The following is a 14,696-nucleotide window of genomic DNA, read 5'->3' on the forward strand; positions in this document are numbered from 1 at the left end:
CACTATATTCCTAAAGAAAATAATGTACTTTTTACTCCATACATTTTCCCTGACACCTAAAAGTACTTGTCAAGAGAACAACACCCACCACTGCGACCTGTATGCTCTAGTCGGCTGGCCCTCGCTACATATTCGTCGTCAGACCCATTGGCTCCAGGTCATCTATAAGTCTATGCTAGGTAAAGCTCCGCCTTATCTCAGTTCACTGGTCACGATAACAACACCCACGCGTAGCACCCGTTCCAGCAGGTATATCTCACTGATCATCCCCAAAGCCAACACCTCATTTGGCCGCCTTTCCTTCCAGTTCTCTGCTGCAAGTGACTGGAACGAATTGCAAAAATCGCTGAAGTTGGAGACTTTTATTTCACTCACCAACTTTATACATCAACTATCTGAGCAGTTAACCGATCGCTGCAGCTGTACATAGTCCATCTGTAAATAGCCCACCCAATCTACCTACCTCATCCTCATACTGTTTTTATTTTATTTACTTTTCTGCTCTTTAGCACACGAGTATCTCTACTTGCACATCATCATCTGCTAATTTATCACTCCAGTGTTAATCTGCTAAATTGTAATTATTCGCTCCTATGGCCTATTTATTGCCTACCTCCTCATGCGTTTTGCACACACTGTATATAGACTTTCTTTATTTTCTACTGTGTCATTCACTTGTTTATTGTGTTATTGGCTTGTTTATTGTTTACTCCATGTGTAACTCTGTGTTGTTGCCTGTGTCACACTGCTTTGCTTTATCTTGGCCAGGTCACAGTTTTAAATGAGAACTTGTTCTCAACTAGCCTTCCTGGTTAAATAAAGGTGAAATAATAAATTAAAATGAAAACAACCCTGGTCATCCCTACTGCCTCTGATCTGGTGGACTCACTAAGCACAAATACTTAATGAGTGTCCCCCTGGCTATCAGTAAATAAAAAATGCATAAACATTATGCCGCCTGGTTTACTTAATATAAGTAATTTGAAATAATTGATACTTTTTTACTTTTGAAAGTTAAGTATATTTTAGCAATTACATTTACTTTTGATACTTTGGTATATTTAAAACCAAATACTTTTCACAGGGTGGTAAAGTGCACAGCGATGAGCTTGATGCTGCTTTCCAATAAATATCTAGGGTCTTATTCTAATGACATGATGATCAATGCCTGACTGCCGTTTGACAAATAAAAATATTATCGCTCTTATCCATAATAATCTGATCATGTAGACTAGCCCACCAGCATTGCCATACCAGCACTGTATCTGTGAGTTGTTGGCTATTAAGATATTTTAGCTCACATGCCAAGACCAGATTAGGCACCACTGCTATTTAATGCAACAGTTTTTGTGACAAAACAATCAGTAGGGTTGAAAATGCTATGGAAACACGAACTTTAGATTTGTATTTGGTAAATGAACATTTAAGCGAAAATGTTAAAGTTGTGTGCACTACGCCATCAGGCACTGGTTTTTATTTGGTGGAAACACCATTTTTTTTCACCTTTATTTAACCAGGTAGGCAAGTTGAGAACAAGTTCTCATTTACAATTGCGACCTGGCCACTAATGGGAATATTGGCATATTTTCTATATGCAGCTTCTAGAATATTCGCATGAAAATCAATTCGCCAACTGAATGGAAACCTACCTTTTGACTGTGATTTTTCATAGAGAAATTCCTTTATATTGGCTGGTTCCTCCCACTTAAAATATTTTCCATTTGATAATACACTGCGCATGTGCAAAATCGAAACATGCGATTCGTTTGAAATATGTGGCGGGGAGATTCGTTGGCGTTGCGCAGTCAAAGCGAAGCACAAGCGAGTCCCAATGCATCACAAATGAAATAATCCCAACAAAACGAACTGGCAAAACAATGGACAACTCAAATCACCTAATTGCGAAGATGTCGGAGAAATTGGAGAAGTAAGTTTCTAAAGAAAAAAGCCTGCTGAATGCTAACTACTGCACGTTTAGCATCCCGTCCAATACAATGCTAGCTAGAGAAGTTCACCCTCACTAGCAATTATGTTGCTAACTTGTTAGCTACTGTAGTTGTTACTAGATAACTTCTTTTTTTGTTAGTTACTGTAGTTGTTACTAGGTAATTAACTTTTTTGGTTTAACCTAAGTATTGAATAATTCAGTACGGCCAAATGGTTTGTAACGTAAATTTTAGCTGCTTTAGCTAGCTATATACGTTAGCCAGGGAGGAAGAGGCGAAATCAGTATACATCATTTTTTTTACACTATAGCCACATGAAGTCAAATATCCGGATAGTACTGTAAAGCTGACCAACCCACCTATTTGCCAGCATGGCCGACCCACTTGTTTACAGCTGCACTAGGATCAGACCGGCTTCCTGTGTAGCTTAACTACATCACTGCTAACCCGGCACAACTGAGTATGGCTCAGAAAACATGCGTCAATCCAGGGATAAGAAATGTGTTGTGCTCCGAATTTTCCCATTTATCCCAACTGTGTCATTTGGGAAGATTGAACGACTGCTAGTTTATTCTCGAAAACTGACCTCGTTGTCCTCATTATAGGTAGAAGCCACAGCAGCCGTTTTGGATCATTTGTTGTTCAACACCAGGTGCCTTTCCTTAATGGCCACTGCTAGCTAGCATGAGGACGAAAACTATAGTTTACAACAAAAAAAGTCATTACATCTTCTCTGTGTAACAGTTGGGATAATGGCACAATTCGAGTACAACACATTTCTTATTCCCGAATTGAGGTACGTTTTCCAGACTGTCTTAATCTACAAAGAAGGCCTGTAGAAACCTAGTGCAGTTTTAAGCAAGCAGGACAGATTTGCTGGCTAAATCCAGAGTAATGTGTTGGGATGTAATGTTTCAATCGCCGATTCACTAACCGAGGTAAAGACAGTTTTAAGTTGGATATTCGACAGATTTTCGCGATTTCAAACCTCAATAGCTTTCAAACCACTTGAGCCACAGACTCCAAATAAGTATCATGATTGCGCATACCATTGCACAGGTCTTATTTTCTCGATTTGGACATGAATTCGCTTTCCAAAGCTAATAAAAATGTGGAAATGTGAGCGGCATTTTGTATTCCTAGTAGAATTAGTTAGGTAGCGTAAACAAAGTAAATGTTTCTGAAATAAATGTTAGTGCATCGAATCACATCAATTCATTCTCAAATAAAACCATATCGCAATAAAACGTATTGTTCCTGTATCGGGTCCATGTATATAGATAAGTATCCAATCGTTTTTAAATGGAAAGATGCACATCCCTACTAAGGTGCTAATATTATGCTTATTTTATAGGTCATTGTCAATGGACACTGAGGAGATGGAGACCTACCAGAGGTATGTGGGAGGAAGATAATCATGTTAATGTCTTCAGAACACAATTCTGAAAAATGTACACAGATATTACTGTGGTAGCTTTTATTGCGGGACTTTGAGCGTGAACACTATTCTGAAAAGCTAAATAATGTGTGTCTAGTAGTAGTGCTTTATTTTGGGACTATGACTGGAAAATCACCTCTGATTAGTCTTAATTTATATGCATTGAACATTCATATTGCACTGTACAGCATTACCTATGGATTGTGGATACATGAAATTGAGTCAGTCTACTCAGTGACACCCACAGAACACAATTCTGAAGAGTTAACACGTATTAGTGTCGTAGCTCTTACTTTGTCTATTGTTAAATAAGTGAATCTGAAAATACTAAGAAAAATGCCAAACCTGGTCAAATCAAACTGAATTTGGTTGATAATCTATTTTGGCCCTATAATTGGCTAAAATAGAATATGCACATTTCCTGAAGAAAATGTGGGCTTGCTTCACCTGTTGAAGCCTTTGTATGGTAGTGGGAGTTTGCTTTGCCTCTTTGTCTCTTGGCTGATTTTCGGGAAGTTCCTTTCCATTGGCAGGTTGTTCTTTCCATTTGACAATACACAGCGCATGTTCAAAATCAAAACGTGATTTGTTTGAAATATGTGGCGTAGAGAACTGTTATGCATTCAAAGCACAGACGAACAGGAAATGCTGAGTCCCAATGCAACATCCAGGCAACACATAAGTGAAATAATGTACACAAAACGAACCGGCAAGACGGACATCTCAAACCACAGCTGTCTGTTTCTCCGAAAAACTGTCATTTTCGTCCTCATGCTAGGTAGCAGAAGCCACAGCAGCCATTTTGACTGAAACTGCGATTCCAATCAGCTCCTTTGTTGCTCAACACAACATGTTAGCATGAGGACGAAAATGACAGGTTACTTAACTAGCGGTCGTTAAATCTTCTTGGTGTAACCGTTGGGATAATGGGACCATTCTGAGCCACCGTTACTATTCCCACCAAGTATGTCAACACTATTGGTGCGATGTGGAGGGTGTTTGCCTTTCGTACCGGTGTCTTGGGTTTTATTCCCTTCCCTGTCCTGCCGTTTGCTTCAATACCAAAAGGCAAACATTTGTTGGTGTGGTCTCTAGATGTTTTACTAAGGTTTAGTATTCTTACAAAGGGTCCAACTTAATTTATTATGCTATAATTAGTATTTTTGCTTGCCCCACAGCTCAAAAATGAAATTTATTTTACTAGGCAAGTCAGTTTAGGCCAATTTCTTATTTACAATGACGACCAAACTTGGCTGACGCTGGACCAATTGTGCACCGCCTTATGGGACTCCCATTCACGGCTGGATGTGATACATCCTGGATTTGAACCAGGGACTGTAGTTATGCCTCAGACCGCTGCACCACTCAGGAGTCCTTAAATTGGTTACAGTTAATACATCCTCCTCTCTCGGAGGACCTGAGCCCTAGGACCATGCCCCAGGACTACCTGACATGATGACTCCTTGCTGTCCCCAGTCCACCTGGCCATGCTGCTGTTCCAGTTTCAACTGACCTGAGCCCTAGGACCATGCCCCAGGACTACCTGACATGATGACTCCTTGCTGTCCCCAGTCTACCTGGCCATGCTGCTGCTCCAGTTTCAACTTCCACCTGACTGTGCTGCTGCTCTAGTTTCAACTGTTCTGCCTTATTATTATTCGACCATGCTGGTCATTTATGAACATTGAACATCTTGACCATGTTCTGTTATAATCTCCACCCGGCACAGCCAGAAGAGGACTGGCCACCCCACATAGCCTGGTTCCTCTCTAGGTTTCTTCCTAGGTATTGGCCTTTCTAGGGAGTTTTTCCTAGCCACTGTGCTTCTCCACCTGCATTGCTTGCTGTTTGGGGTTTTAGGCTGGGTTTCTGTACAGCACTTTGAGATATCAGCTGATGTACGAAGGGCTATATAAATAAATTTGATTTGATTTGCATGGCTTTATTGTAAAATTAGTGCATTAATTATGTAACGCCATTCTGACCCTGTTTAGCATTTTCTAGTGAGCCCAATTGTGGCATGATTCCACTATTTGTATCTGTTTGTTTCAGTGGCAGACTTATTTTGAAGGCAAACCGCTAATTCCACTATTTTTACGAATCACTGATGTTTTTCACATCGGGGTTCTTCATACCTCCTCAGTGGTGAAGATTTTGAAGTAAACTACACCCAGGGTAGGGGCAACAAATCAGGTACAGACAGAAAAGGCATGGTTAAAGGCCCAGTGCAGTCAAATGTGAGTTTCCTGTGTTTTATATATATTTCCTGAGGTTGGAATAATACTGAAAAATATGATAATGCAATTTTTGAGTAATAGACCCGCCTGTTGTGGTGGGATGGAGTTCTGGTCTGCCTGATGATATCACCCGGCGGTAAATTAGTTAACAGACCAATAAGAAAGAGTTCTAAACCTCTCTGCCAATCGAGGCTAGGTTTCAGTTTTCCCCTCACTCAAACCAGACCCAGACAGTCCTAGCAGAATTTATTTGATATTGAGATAAAAATGGCTGTTGGACATTTTTTTTAAGCAACAAAGATAGTGGTCCTCTGTAGCTCAGTTGGAAGAGCATGGCACTTGCAAGGCCAGGATGGTGGGTTTAATTCCTGGGACCACCAATGGGTAAAATGTATGCACGCATGGATGAAAGCATCTGCTAACTGGCTTATTATGGTTATACACTACCGTTCAGAATTTTGGGGTCACTTAGAAATGTCCTTGTTTTTGAAAGAAAAGCAACAAAAAAAATGTTCATTTTAAAATAACATAAAATTGATCCGAAATGCAGTGTAGACACTGCGAATTTTGAACATGACTATTGTAGCTACACAGGCGTACAGAGGCCCACTATCAGCAACCATCACTCCTGTGTTCCAATGGTGCGTGGCTTTTTCTTTGTAACTCTGCCTAGAAGACCAGCGGCAGCGTAGCCTAGTGATTAGAGCGTTGGACTAGTAACCGGAAGGTTGCAAGTTCAAACCCCCGAGCTGACAAGGTACAAATCTGTCGTTCTGCCCCTGAACAGGCAGTTAGCCCACTGTTCCTAGGCCATCATTGAAAATAAGAATTTGTTCTTAACTGATTTGCCTGGTTAAATAAAGGTAAAATAAAATCCCAGAGTCCCCTCTTCACTGTTGACATTGAGACTGGTGTTTTGCGGGTACTATTTAATGAAGCTGTCAGTTGAGGACTTATGAGGTGTCTGTTTCTCAAACTAGACACTCTAATGTACTTGTGCACCAGGGTCTCCCACTCCTCTTTCTATTCTGGTTAGAGACAGTTTGCGCTGTTCTGTGAAGGGAGTAGTATACAGCGTTGTATGAGATCTTCAGTTTCTTAGCAATTTCTCGCATGGAATAGCCTTCATTTCTCAGAAGAAGAATAGACTGACGAGTTTCAAAAGAAAATGCTTAGTTTCTGCCCATTTTGAGCCTGTAATCGAACCCACAAATGCTGATGCTCCAGATACTCAATCATTCTAGAAGGCCAGTTGTATTGCTTTTTTAACATCAGCACAACAGTTTTCAGCTGTGCTAACATAATTGCAAAAGGGGGTTCTAATGGTCAATTAGCCTTTTAAAATTATAAACTTGGATTAGCTAACACAACTTGCCATTGGAACACAGGCCCATTATCAGCAACCATCACTCATGTGTAGATATTCCATTTCAAAAATCTGCCGTTTCCAGCTACAATAGTCATTTACAACATTAACTATGTCTACCCTGCATTTTAATGGACCAAAACTATGCTGCTTTCAAAAACAAGGACATTTCTAAGTGACCCCAAACTTTTGAAAGGTAGTGTATGTTTTGATTTGTTTAACACTTATTTTTTTGTTATTGCTTACTACATGATTCCAAACGTGTTATTTCATAGTTTTGATGTCTTCACTATTATTCTACAATGTAAAAAATAAAAACCCTTGAATGAGTAGGTGTGTCCAAACTTTTGACTGGTACTGTATATAGATTATTTATAAAGCCAGGCACATTTAACAGTTAGACTATTGGCCTTCTTTAGACTAGTTGAGTATCTGGAGCATCAGAATTTTTAAACAGACCAACCAGTGCTCCCGCACATTGGCTAACCGGGCTATCTGCATTGTCCCACCACCCATCAACCCCTCTTTTACGCTACTGCTACTCTCTGTTCATCATATATGCATAGTCACTTTAACCATATCTACATGTGCATACTACCTCAATCAGCCTGACTAACCAGTGTCTGTATGTAGCCTCGCTACTGTAAATAGCCTGTTTTATTTCTATACTTACCTAACACCTTTTTTGCACTATTGGTTTGAGCCTGTAAGTAAGCATTTCACTGTAAGGTCTACACCTGTCTACACCGCACGTGACAAACTTTGATTTGATTATAGACCTGATTTAAGTTGGTTTCCTCGTCTCCTCACTCTGCTGCTGCCTCTCCCGCATTGTTCTTAACACCAATATGCGGCTTAACTTTGCTATTTTGCGCATGGCAAAATAGGGAAAGGTGCCAATTCAACGGTACACTGAAGATTGTTTCAGAACAGAGGACAGCGACTACTATCTAATGCGGGAGAAAGCGCGTTGGTTTTAAAATAGTGTTATATTTGTTAGTCTTGCACAATTATTTTGACATATAACCATATATAATTTCAGTATAACACGTCTTAGAATGATTGACTGTGTCATGGCTTACGTAATGGATTAGTCACAGGTGTGAATCAGACAGGTGAGCCAGCAGACAGGTGAGCCAGCAGCATACCACCCTGCATCCCACTGCTAGCTTTCCTCTGAAGCTAAGCAGGGTTGTTCCTGGTTGGTCCCGGGATTGGGACATTGCCCTGTGTAGTGTTCAGTCTTTTGGATGGGACGTTAAACGGGTGCCTTGACTCTCTGTGGTCACTAAAGATCCCATGGCACTTATCGTAAGAGTAGGGGTGTTAACCCCGGTGTCCTGGCTCAATTCCCAATCTGGCCCTCATACAATCATGGCCACCTAATCATCCCCAGCTTCCAATTGGCTCTTTTATCCCCCCTCTTGAACTATTCCCCAGGTCATTGATGTAAATCAGAATGTGTTTAGTCAACTTACCTGATAAAATAAGGGTAATCAAATAAAGGTGTCTCGTGCGACCAAACAATCGACCAGTGGACTAAATAGGGTCAGCCCTGAACTGGAAGTGAATATGCATTTATATATTTTTACTACTTAGAATATTTTTGCATTATAATTTTAAAAAGAACGCAGCATTTCGGAGGACATTTTCAGTCGTAAGAGGGAGATAATACAAAAAAATATATATATATATATATATTAGGGGGAAGAGAGACAATACAGTATAAGGCTTTGTAGAGGAATTTAGATGTTTTTCATGGAATGCAATTGAGTCATTTAGCGGGTGTTCTTATCCATAGCAACTTAAAGGAGCAATTGGGGTTACGTGCCTTGCTCAAGGTTTTGCTGCAGTGCTCCAGACAATTTTTCCACCATTGCTAGGTAAGACAACTGAAAAATATGGCTATTTCATCTAACATAATCCAGGGAATGCATGATTGATATTTTGTTTGTCAACCTGTCAAAATAGTATCCAGAATGGTCAGATTGCTTTTTGTGCAAATCAGGTGTAGGGCTATGCTACATAATTAACCGCCTGAGGAAGTGGGAACTTTTGCTAACTTTAAATACGAACCATGTAATTAATTAATCTCTAATATCCTACAAAAACTTTCCAGCGCTAGGTCTGTGTTACTAGATGTAGTCACCGTAAATGTCCTGCAAAACAAGCCTACTCAGATTGTAAGGTGGTGCCATTTTCTTAATGTTGAGAAATAAATAATATACTCACCGAAGGCATATATGTACCTCTAACAAAAACAACAGTAGTTGTATCTCTCCCTCCCTGTGCGCACAGCACCTCGCTCACACAGCAGTGGAACAGGGACCAGCTTAGGGCATGATAAGGGCAAAATATATTGAGATTTTTATTTGCGATATAGATCAAAACACTTGGGTGCACTGTTGGAATCATTGAAATGGAATGATTTATATTAGGAAGCTAGGTGGAATGCAGCATTGTTCTTGTTTGGAACAATCTTTTGACTGGATTTGACCTAACAGCATGCACATTTATAGTGAATCTAATAGCAAGGAGAAGGAACTGCGCTGCTTGATTGACAGGGGGCGGGGCTTGGTGTGTGTGTGGAAAGCAGCCTCAAGAGGAGAGGGCTGACATACGGAGTAAACTATACTGTCACACGTTGCTTGGTGGTGTTTCAAAATATTGCATGGAATTTGAATCTCTTGCTATATAGATATTACATGTCAATATTGCGATTTCAATGTAAATTCTAATTTAGCCTTCGACAGGCAGATAATTTCATAGCAGGAATCAATATGATGCACAAGGCTACTGGTGACCAAATAATGGTTTTTGAGCAAACAAACCTGCAAGAGCTTTCTATAGCATAATCAACGAAAATTATAGATCAGAACCATTTTGCTTAGGTAAGAGGAAGGCAATGTCGGTAATTTACGGTATATCCTTCCGGCTCTAGGCTGAGAAGTGGAAACTGGTCTTAATGACGAGATGGAAATGTCTGCACTGCAGACATTTTGTCATACATTCTTTCATACCAAGATTTTAACTGCTGCGGAGCAATGCTTTTTGTGTTGTTTTTCAACAGCTGTATCATACACGATATCCTATTATGATATAGATTACTGACTTGTCTAATTCTATTACTTTAAAAAACAAACATTTACAAGTGTTTTCTTTCTTTTAAAGGTACATCAGGGATGGAAAAGATGCTGCCAGACAAGGCAATATGTCAAAATCATTGGAACTGTTCAAGCTGGCCCATGACATCCACCCTGGTGATAAACTTTGGAGCAGGATAAAGAAACTTCAGGAGGCTATAAAAGAGATGACACAGCAAGGCTCAGAGAGTGAGGATGAAGATTTTGTCAATGTCAACAACAGTGGTCTAATGCTTTTCAAAGAAATGTATGACAAACTGTATGATCATCAGCAAGAGGGGGTTGCTTTTTTGTATGGTCTCCACAGAGATGGTCGTCAAGGAGGAATCCTAGCAGATGACATGGGCTTAGGGAAGACAATTCAGGTCATATCGTTTCTCTCTGGTATGTATGATGCTGACTTGGTAAAGCATACCCTGCTCATCATGCCAACCTCACTCATCAAGAACTGGACCAAGGAATTTGCCAAATGGACTCCTGGAATGAGAGTCAAAGAGTTTCATGGCACAAGCAAAGTGGAACGCAACAGGAACTTGGAGAAGATTCAAAGAAGAGGTGGTGTCATCATCACTACATACCAAATGCTGATCACTAACTGGGAACTTCTCTCGTCTTACAATGGTAGAGAATTCAAATGGGATTATGTAATCCTAGATGAGGCACACAAGATCAAAACCTCCTCAACCAAGACAGCCAAAAGTGCACATGCGATTCCTGCCAGGAATCGTGTACTTCTTACAGGCACACCTGTACAGAATAACCTGAGAGAAATGTGGGCTCTTTTTGATTTTGCTTGTCAAGGGGCACTTCTTGGTACTTCTAAAACCTTCAAAACACAGTATGAAAGTCCCATCACCCGTGCAAGAGAGAAGGATGCCACCCCAGGTGAGAAAGCCCTGGGGCTCAAGATGTCGGAGAACCTCATGGCCATCATAAATCCATACTTCCTAAGGAGGACAAAGGCAGAAGTACAGAGAAAAACACAAAACCGTGTGAAAGCCTATGAAAAGGACCTTGAAAACGAAGTCCCAAGTAGTAGTAGTAGTGGTGGTGGTGGTGGTGGTGCAGAAATGCCGAACCTCACCAGGAAGAATGATCTAATTATCTGGACGTATCTGAGCTCAGTTCAGGAGGAAATCTACAATCAGTTCTTATCCCTAGATAACATCAAGGAGCTGCTCATGACCACCAGGTCACCGTTGGCTGAACTGAATATCCTGAAGAAATTGTGTGACCACCCAAGACTTCTTTCCGCCAGGGCTGTCGCTCAGTTAGGCCTAGAAGAAGGAACAAGTGCAAACTATCATGATGATGAAAATGAATCTGCTGCACACAGAATCGACAACATATCTGATGAAACACTAATATCAGAATCTGGAAAGATGATGTTTCTCATTGCACTTTTGGAAAGGCTTAAGGAAGAAGGCCATCGCACACTTGTTTTCTCTCAGTCAAGGAAGATGTTGGACATTCTTGAACGGGTTCTAGTGAACAAGCGTTTCAAGATTGTGAGACTTGATGGCACAGTAACACACCTCGCAGAAAGAGAGCGGCGCATCCAAATGTTCCAGACCAACAAGCAATACTCAGTCTTTCTCCTAACCACCCAAGTGGGAGGAGTTGGCATCACATTGACCGCAGCAAACCGAGTAGTTATTTTTGACCCCAGCTGGAATCCAGCCACTGATGCCCAGGCTGTTGACCGGGCCTACCGCATTGGACAAATGGAGAACGTTGTCATCTATAGACTGATCACTTGTGGCACAGTGGAGGAGAAGATCTACAGACGGCAGGTGTTCAAAGACTCCTTGATCAGACAGACCACCGGGGACAAGAAAAATCCATTCCGGTACTTCAGCAAACAAGACCTGAAAGAACTCTTCACACTACAAGACACTCGATCCTCATCAACACAGCTGCAGCTGCAGTCACTGCACTCGAGACAAAGACTCACAGATCCTAAATTGGATGAACACATCGCCCACCTTCACTCCATGGAGATGTTTGGAATATCTGATCATGACCTCATGTTCTCGCATGAAGTAGCAAACAACGAAGATGACCCTGGGGATCAGGAAGCTCACAAGTACATAGAGAACAGGGTGCAGAAAGCTCAGGAGCTGATGAAGGTGGAATCTGAGTTGCAACAGCAGTTTGCTGACCGCATTGAGTCAAACACTGAGCCGGCACATCTGCGGAAACCCCCTCAACACTATACAGTGGGGTCAACTGAGAAGAAGCCAAAGAATGAAAAACCCAGCCCCTCTTATCCTAGCCATAACCACAACTTCAACTCCCCTGTGTTGGTGGATCTTACCCATTCTGGGTCTGGTGATGAGGAAGATATCCACAATCTGAGTAACAAATTCATTGATCTAGCTGTAGATGAAAGCATTGAGATTATAGGGCCCACTGTGACATTTGCGACTGAGGAACAGTTCATAAAGCGCAACCATCTTTCTCCCATAGACACGTCTCTTGAGGTGTTGGATGGTGAGCCAATTTACACTTCCGCTCAAGAGAATTTGGATGTGTCATCAGAAGCAAAGGATGATGTTGTTGCCGTAGGACATGTTACCTCTGAAGTTGAACAAGACAACCAGCCAAATGGCAATGGTTCCCCACAATGGCAGAACTTGTCACTTTACAAAGACTTGACAATGGACCAGAAGATCTCACCTGTCAAATCCCAGAAGAATCAAAGACTTTCTATGCTACTACAGATGTCCAACAAGAGCCTAGAAAGTCATGCAGAAACATCTTCCAAAGTTGATGAACTTGAGTCTTTTGGAGGAAATTTCAATCTACAGTTAGAGGACAGCGCTAGTGATATGTTCCCAGAAGAGGAATCCGAGTCCATTGTGGGAAATTCAGGTTTCCAGTTAGAGATGGATGTTGGCTTCAATGCAGATGACAAGCCTTCTGTGACTGGAGCTGTTGAACAGAATGGAGCAGATGTTCATGTCAATTCCCCTGTTTCTGAAAAATCATTCATTACTTCTTTCAAGAAAAAGAAAAGGGAAGCTTTAATTTACAGTAGTGAGGAGGATGACATTGACGAAGATGAGAGGCCTCATTTGATGAACAGGAAATTGGATGAAGAATTCCATGGTATTGGTTCCTCCACACCAAAATCTGCTAAATCTGGATCCAGTTCCTTTAAAACCAGGAAAAGCTTGGGAGTGAACACCTCTGTGGCCTCAAGACGTTCCTTTGTGGATTCCGTGATTGAGCATGTAGAGGACCTTGATGAGGACATGGAAGCTGAGGTTTTACAGGTGCACACTGATGATGCAAGTGAGGAAAGTGAGGTGACTGGATCTTGTGAGGTGACTGGATTTCATGAGTCTCTCATGGAAGAGGAACCCACAGGGGAAACCTTAAACACTGAGAATGAAGAGGAAAGTGAGGAAGGTGGAAGTGAGCCAATGCATGTTGAAGAATCTGAAATGGGAGAGGAGGAAGAAAGTTCTTTGGAGGAATCTACCGGTGATCATGAACTTGTTTCTAGTGAAAGAATGGACCAATGTGCCAGTGGAAAAGATGCCACATTACAGACTGTGGAATGTGTCAACAACAGCCGTGATTCCTCAGCTATGACTGAAGAAAAGATGTATGAAAACCATGTGGAAAATGGAAAACAATCTTTCTCTGAGGGGAAACTTGATGATGCCTTGAACTTCTTTTTGAAAGCAATTGACATTAAAAGTGGTGATCCTGAAATTCAGTTAATGACAATTAAATTGTACCGTCGGCTCGGTGAGGGGGAAAAAAAAAAGTGAAGTATTTTTGAAAAGTGTGAACTCATTGCTGTCATCTACATGTACACACAATGTATCACTCACTGATAGGGGTGTCCTTTTAAAGGTTTGTCTTGTAAAACTATGTTGAAACAAATGGTTAAAATAATAGGCTAGTTAGAAATGTTTTTTGATCAATTATTTTCTTGTATTTTTGCATGCTTTTGTAATGTGTATATAATTCATAAATGCAAGTAAAAAATAATGTACAAATCTCATTTGTTTTAAAGTTTCATTGTGTAGTTTCACTGTGGAGGTTTCAATCATTACTCAGCCCATTAAATATTCAAAGGAAAATGGCATTTAGTGCTTGCTATTTTGGTTTGATGTACATGTTTTGTGATGCTAAAAACTCTTATTACTTGAGCTCTTATGTGAGCCATATATTGTATAATGATGACAATATCACACCATAAAACAGCATGTTCGGTTTCCAATAAATTAAGCAATATTAGAACGAGCAATGTCCATTTTATTTATATACTAAAGTACCAGTCAAAAGTTTGAACACATCTACTCATTCCAGGAGTGTGCAAAGCTGTCATCAAGACAAATGGTGGTTACTTTGAAGCTACTAAAATATATTTTGATATAACACTTTTGGTTACTATATGATTTCACATGTGTTATTTCATATTTTTGACATCTTCACAATGTAATTTTTTTTACTAATTAACAGACCATTGAATAAGTAGGTGTGTCCAAACTTTTGACTGGTATTGTCTGTGGGACCTTATATAAACAAGTGTATGCCTTTCCAAATCAT

At 40.6% G+C, this 14,696-nt stretch overlaps 1 protein-coding gene across 2 annotated transcripts; it reads left to right on the forward strand.

Moving 5' to 3' along the window:
• Positions 1-1,718: 1,718 nt before the first annotated feature.
• ercc6l (excision repair cross-complementation group 6-like) lies at positions 1,719-14,384 on the forward strand. 2 transcript variants are annotated; one of them, XM_020468036.2, is made up of 3 exons: positions 1,719-1,927; positions 3,301-3,342; positions 10,159-14,384. In XM_020468036.2, the coding sequence occupies exons 1-3, from the start codon at positions 1,878-1,880 to the stop codon at positions 13,910-13,912; spliced, it is 3,846 nt and encodes a 1,281-aa protein (XP_020323625.1). In that variant the 5' UTR covers positions 1,719-1,877; the 3' UTR covers positions 13,913-14,384. The 2 variants fall into 2 exon arrangements, with proteins under 2 accessions (XP_020323625.1, XP_031664089.1); XM_031808229.1 differs by lacking the exon at positions 3,301-3,342 and having other exon boundaries at positions 1,744-1,927.
• Positions 14,385-14,696: the final 312 nt, after the last annotated feature.

Source organism: Oncorhynchus kisutch, linkage group LG28, assembly GCF_002021735.2.
Source record: "Oncorhynchus kisutch isolate 150728-3 linkage group LG28, Okis_V2, whole genome shotgun sequence".
NCBI lineage: Eukaryota > Metazoa > Chordata > Actinopteri > Salmoniformes > Salmonidae > Oncorhynchus > Oncorhynchus kisutch.

Bases quoted from the DNA above. Each gene is read 5' to 3' on its own strand.
- ercc6l (XM_020468036.2), top strand. From the start codon at position 1,878: ATGGACAACTCAAATCACCTAATTGCGAAGATGTCGGAGAAATTGGAG. The intron at 1,928-3,300 runs GTAAGTTTCTAA...CTTATTTTATAG, and splicing joins ATGTCGGAGAAATTGGAGAA to GTCATTGTCAATGGACACTG. The intron at 3,343-10,158 runs GTATGTGGGAGG...TTTCTTTTAAAG, and splicing joins GAGATGGAGACCTACCAGAG to GTACATCAGGGATGGAAAAG.